Source organism: Stegostoma tigrinum, chromosome 7 (genome assembly GCF_030684315.1).
Source record: "Stegostoma tigrinum isolate sSteTig4 chromosome 7, sSteTig4.hap1, whole genome shotgun sequence".
NCBI lineage: Eukaryota > Metazoa > Chordata > Chondrichthyes > Orectolobiformes > Stegostomatidae > Stegostoma > Stegostoma tigrinum.
Window position 1 is genome coordinate 102,613,317 of NC_081360.1, and position 22,164 is coordinate 102,635,480.

Genomic DNA, 22,164 nt, shown 5'->3' on the forward strand with positions numbered 1-22,164 from the left:
GATTCAGGCAGCTCACTATAAATGAATGAGGTTTCTCCAATGTTAACCCATAGTCTGTCGGACCAGGAGCGGGAGGAGGCCATTCTGCCCTGCTGTGCTGCCTTGGGTTAGATTCACGCTTTCCACACTGTGCCCATGTCACACCATTCTCAACACACTCACCCAACAAACTCTAGCAGTCTAAACGGACAGCTATTAATTAATCCAGAGACTCGAGTAATGATCTGGGAACCCGGCTTTGAATCCTGCCATGGCAGATGGTGGGATTTGATTTCCATAAAAACAGAAATCTGAAATTAAGAGTCTAATGACCATGAATCCATTCTCTACTGTTGGAAAAACCCATCTGGTTCACTAATTTCCTTTAGGGAAGGAAACTGCTATCCTCACCTGGTCTGGCCTACATGTGACTCCAGACCCACGGCAATGTGGTTGACTCTTAACTGCCCCCTGGGCAATTAGGGATGGGCAATAAATGCTGGCCTAGTTTGCAATGCCCTCATCCCGCGAACAAATATTTTAAAAATGCTGGGGTACATTCAAGACTCCTCAATCTATCCACCTCTCTTCCCCTCCCCCAAGCCTTCCTCCTCCTGGGTACATCCCCAGGAGAGGTCTTGCCATTTCAGACTGAAGTTGGGGTGGGAGGTGGGGGCGGGCGAGGTGTGAGTGTCTCTTCTCTCCAAGGGGGAGGGGTGAGGTTGCTACCCAGAGGGCCGCGAGCTCTCAGACCTTGGGTGATTATGAGACTGGAAGCTAGGACTAAAGGAAAAGGGGAGAGGTGCTGGAACGAAGGAATGGCAGGAATCTGCCATAATTAATTCTAGTGGTTCACCTTTCCCCCAGTCCATTACGCCTGTACATGCCTGAGTGACACAGGTGGGAAGGCCTGTGCTCAGGGACTGATAAAGTTACTGTCCATAGCCACACTGATGGGAAACACCCATCCATCAGGAACTGGAGTCATGGTCTTTGAGCTTGGAGAGCCAAACACTGCCAGTGTGGTGGGCATGGGCATACTTATAACTGTAGCCATCGTACTACGCTGTGTAGGATCAGTGTAGAGTAAATCTTCCCCACTGCCTTTTAGATACAGGCAGAAGGGGAGTTTGGCATCATGTTCAGCACAACACTGTGGGCTGAAGGCCCGTTCCTGTGCAGTACAGTTCTATGTTCCCGTGTTGCCTTCGCATTTCCCCAGCCTGGTCCACCTACAGCATGAGTATACCGATGGGTAAACACTCTGACACTACTGCCTGATTCCTCCTGGATAGCTGGGTTACATTTCCGATGCTCACGAGTTTCCTAAACCTTCAGGATGACCACTTTTTGGACACAATTCCTCCTCTGCCTCACCCTGTTCGATCTCTCTATTCAAACAAGAAGGGATCCACTCTCAAACAGTCTCCTCCTGACCCAGGCTCCAGGCAGTGCCCAGTACTATACCCAGGCTCAGGTCAACCTGCCAGCTACGCCCTCTACCGTGAGCCCCTAGCCCTAACCTGTTTTAAGATTACTTCTGCCTGGTTTAAAAAGGTCTCAGGAGCTTTCCAATTGGTTGCCGACGCCCCAAACCTAGACCGAAAGGTCAACATCAATTAGAACCAGCAATTCAAGCTTGGAAGAATTTACCATACTACAGGCCATTCAGCCAGTATGCTGGCATATGCTTTGTCACAGCGCTCTCCAAATGGTCCCAAACCATTACAGTCACTTGTTTCTTGTCAGAAATGTATTCTGTTCTCCCATTTGGGAGTTACTGGTGAATCTGCTTCCTCTGCCCTCCCAGGTCACTACAACTCCCAAACTGAAGAAACTTCTCCTCCCAACCGTGGGTTCTATTGGTGATTTTTTTTCCCCTAATTGTGCCCCTGAAAACAGTTTACCCTTGTTTACACACTTAAAACCCTGTCGATTTGGAATACAAGCTTGTTACTGCGATCACTGTGGGCCATCTAAAACTCCTTGGTTCACACACTGGCCTAGGCCAATGTAGGAAGGCCAACTCTGACCCCTACCCTTGTAATTACAGCCACCAAGAGGGGGCTTCTTTCCCAGGCCCTCATTCTGTCCAACATCCCATCCAGCCAGGAAAAACGAGGTGCCATATTTAAAACAGAGAGCAATCTCCTGATTCCAACTCACTGGGAATGGAGTCACTCGAAGGGGTCACTGGATGTGAGAATGATCTAAATTCCTTAGCTTAGACCATAAGACATCGGAGAGGAAGTAAGGCCATTCGGCCCATCAAGTCCACGCCACCATTTAAATCATGGCTGATGGGCATTTCAACTCCACTTCCCTGCACTCTCCCCGTAGCCCTTGATTCCTTCTGAGATAAAGAATTTGTTGATCTCTGCCTTGAAGGCATCCAACGTCCCGGCCTCCACTGCACTCCGTGGCAATGAATTCCACAAGCCCACCACTCTCTAGCTGAAGAAATGTCGTCTCATTTCAGTTTTAAATTTACCCCCTCTAATTTTAAGGCTGTGCCCACGGGTCCTAGTCTCCCCGCCTAACAGAAACAACTTCCTAGCGTCCACCCCTTCTAAACCATACATTATCTTGTAAGTTTCTATTAGATCTCCCCTCAACCTTCTAAACTCTAATGAGTACAATCCCAGGATCCTTAGCCGTTCATCATACGTTAAACCTACCATTCCAGGGATCATCCGTGTGAATCTCCGCTGGACACGCTCCAGGGCTAGTATGTCCTTCCTGAGGTGTGGGGCCCAAAATTGGACACAGTATTCTAAATGGGGCCTAACTAGAGCTTTATAAAGCCTCAAAGCTTGATACTGTTTATTCTGCTTCAGACCCAGCCAGAGGCAAACTCACTGAGGTCAAGTCACGAATTTAAGGCATCAGGGAATGTTGAAGGATTGTGCCAGATTAAGGATAACCAGGAATCACGGGGATGACCGCTCAGAGAAGCGGGATAGTCTGGGAACACTGCCTTTGCTCCAGGGAGCAGTGAGCCATGGGAATGTGGGGCTGGGTACAGGCTCTCTGATCCCTACTGAGACAACGCTCACCCGCAACATTTTGAAAATTTAATGCTTCCACGGCGATCCCCCGTGCTCCAGGTAACCTCCGGGACCATGTTCCCGTCACAGTGGGGAGTCAGGGATGGATTTTCCAGAGCTGTGTTCCCTGGGATTTCTCTCCAAGTAAGAAGGAGAGTGAGTGTCATATCTTTATCCCCCCCACCACCTCCCCATTGGTCCCATCCCATTCCATCTTTAATGTCCTTTCCCTTCCTGCTTCGCTCCCTCATCCCCCAATCCCCGCCCCTCTATTACCGTCCTATCCGTACCCTTCTGCTACTCTCCCTCTTGCTACGCACCCCACCCTCCACAGATGCCTCCACCCACGGCCCTCTTCCTGTCCACCCCACAATCTCCTCCCCACTCCTACCCAGGCCCTCAGAGGGCTTCAATTCAGTTGTATCTGAGCCTGTGGGGTCGGGTAAGTAGCTCACTAACCAATTTACACCGCACCCCCATCAAGGCCGCTACCGTGCCCCCCCAGGGGTGGGCACGCACTCCCCCACCAGCCCTCCCCTCACCATACCTGGGTGGTGCTGTTCTTGCTCCCGGGTAGCTGTGATGTGTTGTTTCTGTTGCTGAGGGCCTGCTCACCGTCATCCTCACCGTGTGCGAGGCAGCAGAAGATCGTGCGGAGGATACCGCGCTGCCGCAGTTTCTTGCTGGAGATGGACAGGCGACCTGGCAGAGGGCAGAGAAATTCCCGGAGTTAGAGAGGTGGGAATGGCAGCCATTCTCAAATACAGCAAGGACAGATCGTCTGAACGTACGGTGCCCCCGGTGGGGATCTGTGGCACTGCTGGTCAACAGGCCCACTTTGTCCAGAGTGCATCACAATTAGCAAATGTAGAAAACAGGAGCAAGAGTAGGCCATTTGGCCCATCGAGCCTGTTCCATCTTTCAACACGATCAAGGCTGTTCATCCAACTCAGTCACCTGTTCCCACTTTCTCCCCACACCCACTGATCCCTTTGGCCCAAAAAACTGCAGCTAGCTCCTTCTTGAAAACATTCAATGTTTTAGCCTCGACGCCTTCCTGCAGCAGAGAATGCCACAGGCTCTCCACCCTCTGGGTGAAGGCATTTCTCCCCATCTCAGTCCTTAAATGGTCTCCCCGTGTCCTTAGACTGTGACCCTTGGTTCTGTAATCCCGAGAACAAAACACTGCCCCTACAGGTCAATCTGCAACACATCAGCGACAACACAAATACACCAATTGTAAAGTGCTTGAGGTGCTGAGAAGGTCTGAAAAGCACATTATAAATGCAAAGCTTCCCTTTTTTTAAAAAGCCAAAATAGCCCAGTTTGGAGGACTAAACTTTTGGTCATTCCCCTCACCCGAGGCACTGTCAACTGTGCCTACTGGGTGACACACCTAGCTCCTCTGAGGGTTCAACCCAGGCCCATAGACATAGGCACACATTCCAGGCTGGCACTGAGACAATGCGCCACTGCCTGGGGTTGGGGCCAGTTTCAGATGAGCTGTTAAAACAATGCCAGAGCCACAGGCTCCAGTGGGCCTGAAAGACCCCAAGGTGAAGGCAAACAGGGAAATGTTCTCCCCACGGTCCTGAAGTCAAAGCCCATCTATCGACAAACATCAGACAAGAGCAGGGTTAGTCTCTCACGGAGCTGTGGGACCTGACTGGTGCGAACAGTGGCTCTCTCACATTGAAGATTGGCAGCAAAGCACCCGAGAGGTGCTATACCAATGAACGTCCTCACCTTCCAGCACTGGCCTATGTAGCTCCCTGCCCTTCATTATTCCCCGTCCTTTACTCACTGTATCAGGCTGGCATTGTAAATCTACACCCAGCCACCATGCCTCACCTCGCCTCATGCACTCCCCCCACCAAATAAAAACAGACATTTTGGTGGAGAGAGGCCAGCGCATTCAATGTTACTCCCTGGCAAGGTGGGACGGGAGCGGAAGGATGACTCCATGATGTGAAGACCCTCAGTCTAGTCCACAGCGTCAGGTGACAGCCTCTCCCCTCTCCTCATTACAGAACGATTTGTTCACAAAGGTGGTGGGCTGTTTGGAGTGGGGGGGGCACAGTAATGGGGCTTGACTCGAGTGTTTGTTCTAACCTGGGCGATGACCGCTGTGTCAGCCCGACCTGAGGCACAGTGGACTCTGTGCATATTCAACAGGTTGGGCCTTTGATCCCCTGACTTTGCAGAAACTGGTGTCACACTGGGGCCTCTACCCCACCCCCTCACTCTCTGACCACGGCTCGATACAAAGCAAGCTAGAGGGAACTAATGGGGCGCAGGGGCAGGGAAAGGCACAAGACAGGACGGGACAGGTTCCAGGCCTACGTGCTGAGACACACACTACAGCCTGGGAACTGTGTCAAGGTCCATGGGCCGTGTGCTTTACAAACAATGTCCTGAAACGTCAGCCTTCCTGCTCCTCTGATGCTGCTTGGTCTGCTGCGTTTGGCCAGCTCTGCACCTAGTTATCTCTACTGTGAAACAGGAGTGTTAAAGGCGCTTGTGAGGCACATCAGAAAATGAAGTGGTGGTTAGACTAAAATATCTGCCCCACCCGCCCCCCCCAAAGTTTGGCTCTGCCTGAATTGCTTCCCCCCCCTCAGGCTGTATAGCTGACAGAATCTGTCAATATTAAACTCCATTACAATCACTGAACAAGTCACATACTACAGAACATTAGTGAGGCCCTCTTCTGGAGCACAGTGTACAATTCTGGTCACCCTGCTAGAGGAAGGATGTTATTAAACAGAACAGAGTTCAGAAAAGATTCACCAGGATGTTGCCAGGGCTGGAGGGTTTGTGATATAAAAATAGACAGGAAGGCTGGGACTTTTTTCACTGGTGCGTAGGAGGGTGAGGGGTGACCTTATTGAGGTTTATAAAATCATGATGGGTATGGATAATGGTCTCGTCCCTAGGATGGGGGGAGTTCAAAATTAGCGGGTATATTTTCAAGGGGAGAGGAGAAAGATTTAGAAAAAGGACTGTGGAGGGACAATTGTTTTACGCAGAGAGTGGTTCGTGCGTGGCCTGAACTTTTTCAGGAAGTGGAGGAGGCTGGTACAGTTACAACATTTAAAAGGCACCTGGAAAAGTTCATGAATAGGAACGGTTTGGAGGGATATGGGCCAAATGCAGGCATGTGGGACTAGTTTAGTTTTGGAACATGGTCAGCACAGACTGGTTGGACCGAAGGGTCTGTTTCAGTGACGCAATTGCAAATATTATATGATACAAGTTGAAATATTTTTGTAATTTTTCTTAAATTTTACAGACAAAACATATTTTTGAAAAACGTTATTCTTCATACCATTTGTACAGCATGGAGGCCAAAAGCAAGGAAGTGACAGTTAATGGCAGGGCCCTGAGCAGCATTGATGTACAGAAGGATCTTGGGGTTCAAGTTCACAGCTCCCTGAAAGCAGCCATGCGAGTAAATAGGGTGGTAAGGAAGGCATACGGCATGCTTCCCTCTATTGGTCAAGGAATTGACTACAAGGATCAGGATGTCATGTTGCAGCTTTATAAGACATACTTAAGAGAATTGTGTTCACCACATTACAGGAAGGATGTGGGGGCTTTGGAGAGGGTGCAGAAGAGGTTTACCGGGTTGCTGCCTGGACTAGAGAGTACGAGCAAGAAGGAGAAGCTAGAAAAACTCAGGTTGTTTTCTCTAGAGCAGCAGAGGCTGAGGGGAGACTTGACTGAAGTCTATAAAATTATGAGTTGCATAGATAGGGTTGACGGTCAGAATCTTTTTCCCAGGCTTGAAACGTCTAAAACAGGTGGGCATGCATCTAAGGCGAGAGGGGCAAGTTTAAAGAGATGTGAGGGGTGAGGTTATTTTTAAAAAGCAGATAGAGTAGGAGGAGTGTGGAACGCACTGCTGGGGCGGTGGAGGCAGATACGATTGGGGCATTTTTAGGGACTTTTAGATGAGGGCTTGAATATGGAGGGATGTGGACCAAGGACAGGCAGAAGGGATCAGTTTAATTTGGTGTCATGTTTGGCACATCATGGGCTGAAGGGCGTATTCCTGTGCTGAGAGTTTAATGTTTTAAAGCTTTATATTTAAAAATTAATTAGGCTTCAACTGCAGGAAGGCTTTAGAGAGGGGAGACAGAGGGAGCTTTATCAGAATGGGACTGGGATGAGAGGTGTGTATTGTTACAAAGAGAAGGTAAATGAAAGGGATTTAACAGTAGGGTTCAAAATCATGAAGAGACTTTAATGACATGATAAGAAAAGTCTAAGTCCGGGATATATTGGCCTTGGAGTAGCGGGTAGGGAGTAGAGAGAGCGAGAGGAGCAGGAAGAGATCGAAAACAATTTAAAGCTGGGTGGGGCTGTGTTCAGGAACCCGAGGGTCAGAGAAAGAAGATAATTGTCAAAAGGGCAACAGGAAGCAGAATTCTCACTGATAAAAGGTTGTTGAATTCTTCCTGAAAAGAGCAGAGGAAACAGATTTAATGATAATCAAAAGGATATTTTGAGAAACCATCGAAAAGGAGAAATTTACAGGGATTTGGGGAAAGAGGGCGGGGAAATGATGGGACCGTCGCCTCAAAACAGACAGCAGAGCAGGACAGGCCGAACGGCTTCTGGCTCTGTTGCCTTATCCTCACGTAGCCATCATGTGTAACTCCCTGATTGCTTGCACTGTCACCTTGAGCATGGAGGGTGAAGGCTCAAATTCCAAGACAGGCAGTAAATACTGTGATTCAGCAACGCCCAGAGAACAGCCGGTAAAACCGAAGGGGTATTGCATCGACACAGCAACTGTGATGGGCTGGAAGTGTTACACAGCTTGCCAGAGGCAGCTGGGCACAGCTCACTGCCTCCCTGCACAGGAAGCGGTTGTGTGCACCTGTTAATGGTTATCAAGCCTTCATGTTCACTCATGGCCTGCTCCCCTGACTTTATGCCCCCTCCCACCCTGCCAGACTGTACTCCCTGCTCCAGCAGGTGGGTTTCCCACCGTGAGAAAACGGCAGAGGGCCCACTGTGCCAAGTTCACCCGACACCGCACACCCCTTCACTAACTTCTGCTGTGGTCCTGTGGCTGTGCCCAGGCTCCTCACCAGATAAACGGCGCCAGACAGCTGGCACACTGTCAGCAGCCCCCCGCACGGGACCAGGGTGAATGGGGTTGGGAGGCTCTGCTGGGGTTTCTCCTGAAATAGGACTCCAAGTTACCCTGGGTGGGCAACAGCCCGCGTTTGGAGGGGAGAGTCCGACAAAATACTGTCTGCCAGCAAACAGGAGACGCTGGAACGGATGGAAAAACTCTGTTACTGGCATAAATCAGCCTCTCAAAAGGAGCGGGAGGGTGAGCTGTGACATTGGGGTGGGATCAATAATTCCTGGGAGCAGGGAGCAGGAGGCGTGGCTGGAACGGAGGCTCAGCAGAATTGGGCGGTGAGCGTGGAACCAGAAAGAGGGCCGTGCAGAGATATCAGGGAGGGCCGAGGGAGCACGTTACGGAGATTGGGACAGGTCTGCACACAATGGCGAGAATTTAGGAATCGAGCTGTGGCAGGAGGGAGCTCAGGGAGGGTGGATGCACCGCCGGGTGTAATCAGTAAGGTCCTGGAAAGGCTGGAGACAGGAGCCTTCACAATATTTCAAAACTTTTCACACGAGCAGCGTACAAGCTGATGGGCCTGTGCTCTTGTAGTGCAGTGGTACTATTCCTACCTCTGGACTAGGAAACCCAGGTTCAAATCCCACCCTCCCCAGACACATACAACACCCTCTCTGAACAGGTTAATTAGAAGAGACCCACAAAGTTATAACCCCAGTGCTGGCAAGTGGGATTCAAGTAGATGGCTGTCTGATGACAGACACAGACATGATGGGCCGAATGGCCTCCTTCCATGCTGCAATACTTGGAGTCTACAGGGACTGCAGTGGTGAGGACATGATTGTATGGGATACACGTCTTTCCACACTGCCGGCTGAATACCCTTGGGTCCCAGGCCTCTGCATCACTGAGGGTTCGGACCCACCTCGGGGACAGCAGGATGAGTGAGTTCAATGGAATGGCGAGGGGCCCTCTGCAGACAGACTGACACAGAGTCACCAAATGTCTCTCCACTCTTACCAAAGGAACTTGCATTTGTATATCACCATTTCAGGGTGGCCCAGATGCAGCACATTGCTCTTATTTCGTTTCAAACACTAACACCCTGCACTGTAACCGAAGTAACATGGCAGCGAGCAGATAATCAGCTTCAAGGGGGTTTCAGTTCCGGGATTAACATTAACTGTGAACGTATGAATCAGGATTAGGAGCTGGCCATTTGGCCCATCCGGCCTGCTCAACCAGTGCCACGGTGTGGTTGGGGGGTGGGGGGGGGGGGGGCGCGGTGTTAAACTCAGGCAAGGGGAAAGGAGCTGGGAGGGAAAGTCCTTTGTGGTAAGCTCAGCTGCTGTGGGAATTGAACCCACACACTTCACGGCACTCTGCACCGCAAACCAGCCATCTAGCCAACTGAGCTAGCTGATCCTAGTAATCCTTCTCTGAACTGCCCTCCAATGCAGTGACATCCTTAGACAAGGTTACACACAGCCCTCTGGGTGTGGTCTCCGCAATTCCCTTCCAGTTTATGCCTCAGCTCCCCTGCTCTTTGCAATCAATTATAACATTCTATTAGCTTCCCCTCCGTATTCGCTGAAGGACACAGAAGGCAACGCCCCTACTTCTCTTCCAAACAACAGCCACGGGAGACCCACCTGAGAGGGCAGGCCTTGGGTTAACACCTCAAAGATGGCATTTCCACTCCCACTGTCTCTCTGGTTCGGTGTCACCCTGTGTTTGATGACACCACTGTCAAAGCACATCAGGGTGTTTTGCTGCTGTGTGAGGCACATACAAGTTATTGTCGCTGGATGTGGCCTCAGTGCCATCAGGCCCGTTAGCAATCTGACGGGATAAGGGATTGGGCTCAGGGGCTGCTGGGTTTCCTCGTCCCCACCCATCCTTCCTGGTGGATAACCGTGATATGAGAGAGCCTGGGGAGAAGCCTGGAGAACATTCTGTCACACTGCAGCATAAGTCAAACAAGTTGCAAAAGGTGCATTGAAAGCAGACTGAACAGTAACTTTAAGCAGCACTCTCAATATTACCACCATCAGCTGCCCCCAGGGCAGGGACAGCGCAGGGTTACATACAGAGTAAAGCTCCCTCTACATAAGACATAAAGAGATGGGAGCAGAGTAAGTCCATTCAGCCCATCAGCTCTGCTCCGTCATTCAATCATGGCTGATGATATATTTCTCAACTCCATTCTCCTGCCTTCTTCCTCTTACTAATTAAAAAACTCTCTCTCTCTGTCCTAAAGGCACTCAATGACTCATTCTCACAGCCCTCTGCAGCAATGGGTCCCCCAGATTCCCCCTCCCCTGGCTGAAAAAACTCATCTCAATTCTAAAGGATCTGCCTTTCATCCTGTAGCTGTGCCCTCATGTCCTGGTCTCTCCTCCTTGTGGAAACACCTTTTCCACATCCACTTTATCCAGGTCTCTCAGCATTCTCTAAGTTTCAGATTCCCCCCTCCTCCTTCTAAACTCAAGTACAACCCCAGCGTCCTAAACGACTCCTCATATGATGAACCCTTCCTCCCTGGGATCATTCTTGTAAACCTTCGCTGGGGCCCTCCATGGCCAGTACATCCTTCCTTAGATACAGGGAATAAAACTGCTCCCAATATTCCAAATTCAGTCTGACCAGAGCCCCACACAGCCTCAGCAGTACATCTCTGCTCTTCTATTCTAGGCCTCTTGAAGTGAATGCTAACATTTAATGTTTTAACAAAGATCTGTAGCTTGGGTTGCGGTTGGTTCACTGAGCTGACTACAAGCTTCAAAATCTCCCCTCCCCCTACTGCATCCCAAAACCAGCCCAGCTCGTCCCCGCCTCCCTAACCTGTTCTTCCTCTCACCTATCCCTTCCTCCCACCTCAAGCTGCATCCCCATCTCCTACCTACTAACCCCATCCCGTCCCCTTGACCTGTCCATCCTCCCCGGACTGACTTATCCCCACCCTCCATCCCCACCTACAGTCACCTTTACTGGCTCCATCCCTGCCTCTAACTTGTCTTGTCTCCTCTCCACCTATCTTCTCCTCTATCCATCTTTGATCCACCTTCCCCTCTCTCCCTACTTATTTCAGAACCCTCTTCCCCTCCCCCATTTCTGATGAAGGGTCTAGGCCTGAAACGTCAGCTTTCCTGCTCCTAAGATGCTGCTTGGCCTGCTGTGTTCATCCAGCTCTATCTACACTTTGTTATCTAGTTTTCAAACAAATATTTTGCCTCCCTTCCAGATGACACTGTCAGTGCCGTGTAGCCTCTGTTGAGGCGCTGTGGTTCTGTCCTGCTCTGAATTTAGCAAAGGAGACACTTGCCACGTTACTGGACAATCTGAAAACACAAACTTCTAATGAAACCGTCAGCAAGGTCTAGATGCTAAAATTACTAGATCTACACCTTACCACACACTTCATTTTCAATGGCCAAGTATAGGAACCGCATGGGTTCACCCACCTCGGGGCTCATAGTGGGAGCTGTTATGTAAAGAGTGGATCACACAGCCCCCGCCCAGATGCAGCCTAAACTATGGGCCAGGTACGTGGACAATACCTTTGTGATCATTAGCCAAGCAAAGGAAGAAGAAACACACCATCCTATTATAGCATGTTCACTGGGATCGAGTTCACCTGGGAAGAAGAGAGCTCCCATCTTGAAATGTAATGGTGGAAGAAATGAATGAACGAACAAGTGAATCTTTACCAGTGTGTGTACACACACACACACACACACACAAAATCCTGAATTACCACAGTAAACACTCCAGCGTCCACAAACAGAGCTGTATCAAGACTCTGTTCATTTAAACAATAACTCACTGCGATACCCTAGATTTGAGCAAAAATGAAGGGGAACCCCTGAACAGAGTCTTCACAAACAATGGATACCCCAACAGCTCTGCCCACCAATCAAACACCAAGGGGACACTGTATACCCCAACACCCTGGCCAGCCTACCCTATGTTAGAAACATATCAGAACTGACTACAAGCCTCCCACGACATCTTGGAATAAGGCTAGCACACAAAATCAACAGTCACACTTCACCAGCTACTCTCAAAGGCAAAAGAACCCATACCCACAATGAGCAGGATAAATATGATATACAACATATCATGCAGCAACTGTGAGAAACACTACACAGGACAGACAGGAAACTCTCCACCACAATCCATGAACACTAACTCCCCCTCGTTTCAATACGCACCGACATAGGACATCAACTAGATCACTAATGCCCTTTAACACTCTGATGTGGAGCTGATGTCGGACTGGGGTGGACAAGGTCAGAAATCACACTACACCAGCTTATAGTCCAACAGGTTTATTCGAAAACACACGCTTGTGGAGTCTTACACCCAGGTGTTAGTGAGAGAGGTTGTATCCAATACAGAATTTATAAGTAAAAGGTCAAAGGGTCACACCAGTGCTGAGAATGTGCTAAACAAACCTAAAACACTTAAATCTTTAACCAGTTAGAAGGTTATAATTGATTAAATACGTATATGTAAATCCCCAACACCAAGACACAAAGTGGCAGTACTAGGAGCAGCAAAACGAAAGCAAGCACGGGAATTGCTGAATGCAATGAGCAAACATGTTGAAATAGACCACATCTGCATATCACTACGGTACAAAACCAGAAACAAGACTACTTCCCATTGTAGACCGGACCATATAAACTCGGAACGGGACAGAACAACAGCACTTCATCAGAGGCTACACAGCACTGACAATTCCACCTAGAAGGGAGGTGAAGTGTTTGCCTGAAAACCCAGCCAGCTCAGCAAACCAAGCCACAACTTGAACACTTAACATTACATTTGCCATCCTAACTGCCAATTGAACCTGCATACTAACCTTAGAATCCTGAACTAAGATTCAAAAGTCCCTCTGTGCTTCAGATTTCCAAAGCTTCTCTGTACCTAGGCAATAATTTATGGCCCTATTCTTTTTTAGAAAAGTATAACCTCACACTTTCCCACTTGTTTTCCATCTGCCACTTCTTTGCCCACTCTCCAGGCCTGTCCAAGTCCTTCTACAGCCTCCCTACTTCCTCAACACTAACCCATCTCTCCACTTATGTTCGTGCCATCAGCACTATCCCTATCAAACACTCCCAGAACAGGGACAGCACAGGGTTAGATACAGAGTAAAGCTCAATCCACTATTATTAAAACAGAAAGTAATGCTTCCTCTACTTTTCTAAACAATATGTAAAGCTACATCTACTCTACCACCTTCAAACACTTACAGGACAGCATCAGCACAGAGTTAGATACAGAATAAAGCTCCCTTTTAGGCAATAAGGGATAGGAACAGGAGTAGGCCATTCAGCCCCTTAAGCTTGTTCCACCATTCAATTGGATCATGGCTGATCCGACATGCCTCACGTTCACTTTCCTCCCCCTTTCCCCTCAATCCTTGATTCCCTGATGGATCAAGAATCTATCTCAGCCTTAAATATACACAAGGACTCTGCCCCCACAGCTCTCTGTGGGAAGGAGTTCCAAAGGCTCACTACCTTCAGACAGAAGAAATTCCTCTCCAACTCAGTCTTAAATCGCTGCCCCTTTATTCTGAGATTGTGCCCTCTGGTCCTAGACCTGCCCACAAGGGGCAACATCCTCTCAGCATCTATCCTGTTGAGCCCTTTAAGAATCCTGCACCCTTCAATGAGATCACCTCTCATCCTTCTAACCTTCAGGGAGTAGAGTCCCAACCTGTTTAGTCCTTGCTTACAAAGCAAACTCTCCACACCAGGGATCATCCTAATGAACTTTCTCTGAACTGCTCCAATGAAATAATACCTATAGGAGCTAAAACATCTCACAGTGCTCCAGATGTGGTCTCCCCAGAACCCTGTGCAGTTGCTGTAAGACTTCCCTACTCCAACCCTCTTGAAATACGGGCCATCATTCCATTCCCCTTCCTGATTCCCAGCTGCCCGTGTTCTAGCTTTCTGTGTTTTGTGCTCCTCCATCCAGTCCTTCTGTGAAGCAGCTTTCTGCAGTTTCTCTCCCATTAAATAACATTTTAGTGTTTTGTTCTCCCTTCCAAAATGAACAACTTCACAATTTCCCACATTATACTCCATCTGTTCACTTATTTAACCTATCCATAAAACTGTTTGCATCTGTCTCTCAGCCTGCCTTCCCCTCTATTTTTGTGTTTTCTGCAAGTTTGGCTGTGGTGCATTCACTTCCTTCCTCCAAGTTGTTAATACATATTGTAAACATTTGCAGGCCCAGCACTGATCCCTGTGGAACCCCAGCGCCAACCTGAAAAATAGACCCTTATCCAAATTCACTGTTACCTGCCCAATTTTAAAACGAAAATAAGGCTTCCTCAACATGCTCTCATCTAACAATCCCAGCATAGGTACAGCACGGAGTTAGACAAAGCTCACTCTATATAACCAACTCCATTACATCCATCAAACACTCTCAGGAGTATAAAGAAATCTTAATTGGTTTTTAAAAAAGTTAACAACATGCCATCACTTTCAACTCATCTCCTGTGGCCAATTTGCTGTCATTTAGTCTGCATAGGATAGGCCACTCAGGGCCAGGACTGATACAAAGAGGCACTCTGAATGTTGTTTTCTCTCACACAATGTGTAATGCCCAACCATAAGGGTGAAAAGGAGACGAAAAACTGACGGGCCACAGAGACTGGTCCCTCTCCATCAGTACCAAATTACCCACGGAGCCCTTGCAAACACACAGAGAACTAACAAATCTCCCTGACTCTGTAAGGAATCAAACACTCACAACTATTGTTTTGTATGTTTACACAGAAACACACGCAATGTTACATTGATCAGCGTAGAGAGATGAACTAGCAATGACTGTTTTGTGCTGTGTTTCCCCCACACAGCACCAGTTGGGGAAAACCCAATTTGCAGGGTATCGCAAAGCTAGCAAAACAACATGGAGAATATATACAACACCATTCTCCAACTGACCAGTCCATAGAGGGATCTGGAGGAAGCATATGGACTTGATTAATACAGTGCGGGCAGGGACAGGTCTGTCCCAGTATGACGCTGGGGGACAGTACTGGCGGGGAAACATTGTAGGGTCATGACGTTATACAGCACAGAAACAGATCCTTTGGTCTAACTCATCTGCGCTGACCAGGCATCCCAATCTGACCTGAGATAATGGGAACTGCAGATGGAGAATCCAAGATAATAAAATGTGAGGCTGGATGAACACAGCAGGCCAAGCAGCATCTCAGGAGCACAAAAGCTGATGTTTCGGGCCTAGTCCCTTCAGCAGAGAGGGGGATGGGGAGAGGGAACTGGAATAAATAGGGAGAGAGGGGGAGGCGGACCGAAGATGGAGAGTAAAGAAGATAGGTGGAGAGGAGAGTATAGGTGGGGAGGTAGGGAGGGGATAGGTCAATCCAGGGAAGACGGACAGGTCAAGGAGGTGGGATGAGGTTAGTAGGTAGGAGATGGAGGTGCGGCTTGGGGTGGGAGGAAGAGATGGGTGAGAGGAAGAACAGGTTAGGGAGGCAGAGACAGGCTGGGCTGGTTTTAGGATGCAGTGGGGGGAGGGGACGAACTGGGCTGGTTTTGGGATGCGGTGGGGGAATGGGAGATTTTGAAGCTGGTGAAGTCCATCTTCGGTCTGCCTCCCCCTCTCTCCCTATTTATTCCAGAACCCTCTCCCCATCCCCCTTTTCTGATGAAGGGTCTAGGCCCGGAACGTCAGCTTTTGTGCTCCTGAGATGCTGCTTGGCCTGCTGTGTTCATCCAGCTCCACACTTTGTAATCCCAATCTGACTAGTCCCTTTTGGCAACATTTGGCTCATATCCCTCTAAACCTTCCTACTCATTTACCCATCCAGATGAGTTTGAAATATTGCCATTGTACCAGCACTCACCCCCTCCTCTGGCAGCTTGTTCCATACACACACCAACTTCAGGTGTAAAAGAGTTGCTTTCCAGGACCTTTTGAAAGCTTTCCCTTCTCACCTTAAGCCTATGGCCTCTAGTTTTGGACTCCGCCCATCCTCAAAAAAAGACGACCATGGCTATCTACCATATCTATGCCCTTAAAAGGTTCTGGAGTAATTCGTAGCTTGGGGTGTGAGTGTTGAGGTTGGTTGGCTCTCCAACCTGGTTTGTTGTTCCGCAGACATTTCGTCACTGTGCTCCGTAACATCCCCAGTGCAGCCTCTGATGAAACGTCGGTGTATTTTCCTGCCTGGTTTTTAAACTCTGGGGTCCATTGTGATGGATTGCCTCAAGTCCGGGTTTCCTCCATAGTGGAACGTCTATGGGGTCGAGTTCAATGTGTTTATTAATAGCCTGCTTCATGATGGAATGCCATGCTTCCGGGAATTCTCATGCTAGTCTCTGCCTAGCCTGTCCCAGGATTTTGGTGTCGAAGTCATGGTTCTCCTTGTCCATGTGGATTGAGATGAGTGACACAAAGAACTGGATCAGGAGATGCCTACAGGAACAGCATCAGAAAGATTCCACATGCCCAACACACTCATCACCCCACCCTACATCAGGGACACATCAGAACTCACCACAAGACTTCTACGACTGCTGGGCATCAGAGTGGCACACAAGCCCACGCCAACGCCAATGCTATGACAAGTGCTCACCCGAACTAAAGACCCACTCTCCACCACGGACAGGACCAGTGTCATCTACAAGATCCCTTGCAGTGACTGCGAGAAACATTACATCAGAGAAACAGGAAGGAAACTAACAACGAGAGAACATGAGCACCAACTGGCTACAAAAAGACACGACCAATATTTACTCATCTCAATCTGCATGGACAAGGAGAACCACCACTTCGACAGGGACAAGAAGATCCTGATACAGTTTAGGCAGAGACAAGCATGAGAATTCCTGGAAGCATGGCACTCCACGAAGCATGGCACTCCACGAAGCATGCTATTAATAAACACATTGAACTCGATCCCATATACATTCCAGTACAGAGGAAACCCGGGCATGAGGAAATCCAACGCAACGGACCCCAGAGTTTAAAAATCAGGCGGGAAAACACACCGACGCCTCACTGAGGATGTTACCAAGCACGGTAACAAAACGTCTGCAGAACTACAAACCAGCTCGGTGAGCCAACCAACCTATACCCTTAAAAAATTATAAACATCTACAGGGTCATTCCTCAGTCTCCAATGGACCAGGAAGAAAAGCCCCAGCCTATAATTCAAAGCCTACAGTGCCAGCAACATCATTATAAATCTCTTTCTGCACCCTCTCAAGTTTAGCAACAACTTTCCTTTACAAGGGCAACAAGAATTATAAGCCAAATTCCAAATGTGGCCTTACCATGCAGAACAGTGTGCAGGAACGTTCTGGGCTGAATCTGCATTTTCAATTTTTTCATGTCTTGTTTGAGCTCTGCCAGGATAGCAACACATTTTTGTACTGTCTGTCACTGAATGACACTGGGGTACAGTACCGGTGGGGGCTGGGGTGTCACTGTATAACACTGGGGTACAGTACCGGTGGGGGACAGGTCTGTCGCTGTATAACACTGGAGTGCAGTACCGGTGGGGACAGGTCTGTCACTGTATAACACTGGGGTACAGTACCGGTGGGGACAGGTCTGTCACTGTATAACACTGGGGTACAGTACCGGTGGGGACAGGTCTGTCACTGTATAACACTGGGGTACAGTACCAGTGGGGACAGGTCTGTCACTGTATAACAGTGGGGGACAGTACCGGTGGGGACAGGTCTGTCACTGTATAACACTGGGGTACAGTGCCGGTGGGGACAGGTCTGTCACTGTATAACACTGGGGTACAGTACCGGTGGGGACGGGTCTGTCCCTGTATAACACTGGGGTACAGTCCTAGAGGGACAGGTCTGTCACTGGGAATGAGACTTAAACTTCTTCACTCTGTTGTGCCTTTATCAGATTACAGTATTTCCCAACAGTTTGCAGTTGTTGATAACCGTCCCTGAGAGTGCATTGCCCTCCTCCACGTTGGCCCTTCAGGATGTGCTATCGGGACTGGATCAGTAAACCGTGCAGACGACACAGAGCACCGTGGATAGATCTCCTTATAGTAACTGCAAAAGCAGAATAGTCTCTGATCTTTGGTGGACACAGATTAGCACCTTCTAATCACCCTGTTGTGCATCTGTGACGTGTACAAACTCTACAGTTAACAGGCCATTCAGCAAAAACTGCCACACCAGCCTCAGGCCAAGACAGCCTTCTGCACCCTGCAGGGAGCAGCAGATACATGGAAACACCACCCCCTGGAAGTTCCCCTCCGAGCCACTCGCCATCCTGACTTGGACATATATCGCTGTTCCTTCACTGTCACTGGGCCAAGATCTTGGCATTGCCTCCTTTAGGACACTGTGGGTCAACCCACAGCACACGGACTGCAGCGGTTCAAGGCAACAGCTCTCCACCAGATTCTCTGGGGCAATAGATTCTGGTCCAACCAGTGACACACTCACCCCATGGACTAACAGTCAGAATCAAAGAGATTCTCAGTTCCTCTCTGTCACAATGCAAAACAACTTCACAGCTACCAGGGGAGAGGAGGCGACTGGCAGGACGGGGGTTGTTACATAGCGGTCAGACCAACTTTACTCTTCACCCTCTGGCTGGAGACTCTGAGGCCAACACTCTCTCCCGAATGTTTCTGCACACTTTCTGACTTGTGCCTCCGCAGGGGCTGGCCTGCATTTATAGAGCACCTTCAGTGTAGAAAGCCCATCCCATAGCACTGCAGCAGGAAATAAGCGGGCAGGGAGCTGAGGGAGAGGATATTGCTTTCCTACACCTTTGATGCTGCCTGGTCTGCTGTGTTCATCCACTTCACACTTTGTTATCTATATTCTGAGGAAGTTGTCTAAAAGCTGTACGTACAAGAAGTTAAATAAAAATTGACTTTGGAGCAGTAGGACTATAAATCAGGCTTACGGCTCTTCAAACCAGGTCCAACCCTAATTCAATCATCCTGCCTAACCCCACATCCCTCAATGTGTTTAGTGTCGAGAAACCTACCAAGCTTGAACCTACCTAGAACTGAGCGTCCAATGCTCCCTGGGGTAGGGAAGTCCAAAGATTCACCACTCTCAGAGTGAAGAGATTCCTCCACAGTTCACTCCTAAATGAGCTGCCCTAATCCTGATCCTTTCCTGCTTCTGGAATCACCAGCCCGGGGAAACATCCTTCCTGCATGTTCCCCTTCCAGAATTTTTGCAAGTTGCTATGGGATCACCCATCATTCCCCTAAACTCTGAGAATGCCAGCCCAGTTTTGTCAATTTCTACTGACAGGAATATCTTGCCATGCCAAGGATCAGCCTGGTGATCCCCTGCTAAACTCCCTCAATAGGAGACAGGCCCTTCCTTAGGGTAGGGAACTTGCATTTCTGTTACACCTTCCATGGCACCTCCCACAGTGCTGCACAGCCAATGAAACATTTTGCAAGTGTAAACAGTGTTGAAATACAGGAAACAGAGTGATCGGTTTGCACACAGCAAGCTCTCACAAGCAAAGTGGTAGAGATTGGATAAACTTACTTCAGCAATGTTGTTTGAGGGATGAATATTTGTCCACTAAATGGGGTGGGGAGGGCTAGGTGGACTTCCCCATTGCTCTCTGAAACAGCTGGGCACAGGATCTTCTCTGGCCATCCCAGGGAGAAGGTGCTTCCTCTGTTTACCTGAAAGATGGTGCCACTGACAGTGTGGCAGTCCCTCTCTCACTCCTGGCACTGAGTGCATAGACTGAACCATAGCATGTGGACACTCACGACTACTCACATTAAACATGAAGCAAGCGCAGTGGAAGATATGGTGGTTCAAAAACAACATTGTAAAAGCTGTTGGGTGCAAAAACAAAACAGTTCCGATAATACCGAGGCATCAGACCAGGTGCTGAATACCAAGCGATGGTGACTGGGAAGTCACGAGGAGTGCAGGAGCAGGGTGCTGTTGCCAGAGGAGCTGGTCTGTGCTTCAGGCTGTACCCACGGCACATTTGCCAGCCTCACTGCACCCCCCTCCCGACCATTCACATCACTGCAGAGTCCTACCCTCTGCCTCCCCTTCACCAGCTTCCCGGATGGGGGGGGGGGGGGGGGGGGGCAGTGCCCACCACTTTCTTCCCACTTGGAGAGGCCACAAGCCCCATTCCCAGAGGCAGTGCCCGCGACCCTGAGCGTTAAAGGCGCAAACACAGAGCTCAGGGGATTCCCGGCTGAAAACAGAGCAGAGCGGGCAGATGTGTATTTTGGAAAGTGGAGCTGGTTGTGACTGGGAGGCGGGTTCTGCAATCTGTAGCTGTGCCGAGGCTCCCCCCCGCCACCTTCCCCCAGAAACGGCAGCAACAGCAGCGGGCTCAAAAAAAACACTGACACACCCACCAAGGCAAGGTCCACTCAACACAAACATCCGCTCTCCCTTCAACGGGCGGGGGGGGGGGGGCTCAAAAAAGATCCCACACAGTCCTACCTGATCAGCCTCACCCTGAATGAGAGGGAGAGACATTGTTCCAAATGTTGACATTTTAAAAATAAACAAGGCTCCCGGGGTCCGGAGGGAAGCTGCCTCTCCTGCCCAAAGTAAGACTTGGCTTCACGGGGCGGCGTTTTTCTCTCCCACCCTCCCTTAATTCTAGGGAGGGGGGGGTACTAGTTGTGGGCGAGAAAGAGGGGAGGGAAAACAGACAGGATGAACAACATCTTCAATAAACACAGGGCTAGACTCTTTTCCTGTTGTTTTGCTTGCAATAAGAAAGGATAGCAGCCCCTTCCCTTCCCTTGGTCTGACCCCAAGTACACCCGCACCCCAAAAATAAAAACGTAAAGGAGCGAAACAAGACAAAACCACATGAAATTACAATTCGGAGAGAGAGAGGAGACACAAACAAAAGTCCGTCAAGCGCTGGCAAGAGAGGGATCGCTACAATGTTGCGGTCGAGTTTGTTACAAAGTTTCTCTGTTTAGACCACAACAATAGGGAAGGAGATACAATGTAACTCACATCGATATAACGTTATGAAATCGTTACCTTTCTCTCGCAGCGGCGTTCTTAGCTCCTCTTTGCTGACTTGTGTGATTATAGACATATTGTCCATCAGTCTTTTTTTTGGAAATACGAATTTTTTTCCCTCTCTTCCCTTCCCCTTTCCCCCCTTCCCTCCGTTTTCTTTAAAGAAAGGTGCTTTTTTTTTCAATGGAGGAGGGGAGGGGGGGAAAGGAAAGAGAGAGAGAGAGAGAGGGGAGGGGGGGTTCAGGAGCTCGATCTCAACATGGAAACCTTTTCCTCGTCAGTTTCGAAGCACGAAACTAACAAGCATCGTCAGGCTCGGTTTCAAGGCGGCCCGCCGCGCAGGGACTCAGCCTGAAGTAGGCGGCCGCCTTTCCAAGCGCAAGGCTCGGCTTCCGAGGGCGGTGGAGTCCGTCCGTCCGTCCTCCCTCGCTCACACTCACTCCTTTCCTCGCCTCACTACCGCCTCTGAGGTTCGCCTTCCCCAAACTCCGCTTTCTTTGCGGTAAGTGTTTGCGTGTGTTGCAAGAAAAACAACAAAAAGTTTCGAAGCCTTAAACACACACATACACATACACACTCCCCCCCGAGGTTGTTTTGATGGGAGTTGGCATAGATGGGGGGGGTGGGGATGGGGGGGAGCCTAGAAACAGCAGCGCTGGAGCCTCAGGGTTAGGGACCGTCCGCAAAGCACGCTCGCTGGCTCGGAACAGCAAAAATTATTGTTCCCTGACAGCAATCGCAGAAAGCAGACGTACTTTGGAGAGGTGCACATTTGGTGCTACTATTTAAAAATAAAACCATGAAGGCGTACAAAGACTATTCAGCCATCTTGCCTGATGTATTGGCTCACACACAATTCCAGCACCCCCATTCTCCTGGAGCCATCTTCTCCGTTCTTTTATTATTAACTGTTTCTCACTGATCCCTAGTTGCTCTCTCGCTCAACAGGCAGCGTGCTTTGAGCAAACAGCGCTTCTTCTGCAGTCCTGAAGGAGTGCTGCCCTGTCGG

At 49.3% G+C, this 22,164-nt stretch overlaps 1 protein-coding gene across 2 annotated transcripts in view; it reads right to left on the reverse strand.

The window, feature by feature from the left end:
* Window positions 1-21,765, reverse strand: part of LOC125454260 (carboxy-terminal domain RNA polymerase II polypeptide A small phosphatase 1-like) — a 37,785-nt gene extending 16,020 nt beyond the window's left edge. For both annotated transcript variants that reach the window (XM_059647579.1, XM_048534849.2), the window contains exons 1-2: window positions 21,174-21,765; window positions 3,574-3,728 (exon numbers count right to left, since the gene is read on the reverse strand). In XM_059647579.1, the coding sequence (XP_059503562.1) occupies window positions 3,574-3,728; window positions 21,174-21,240 (222 nt within the window). In that variant the 5' untranslated portion in view covers window positions 21,241-21,765. The remainder of the gene's footprint in view (window positions 1-3,573; window positions 3,729-21,173) is intronic.
* Window positions 21,766-22,164: the final 399 nt, after the last annotated feature.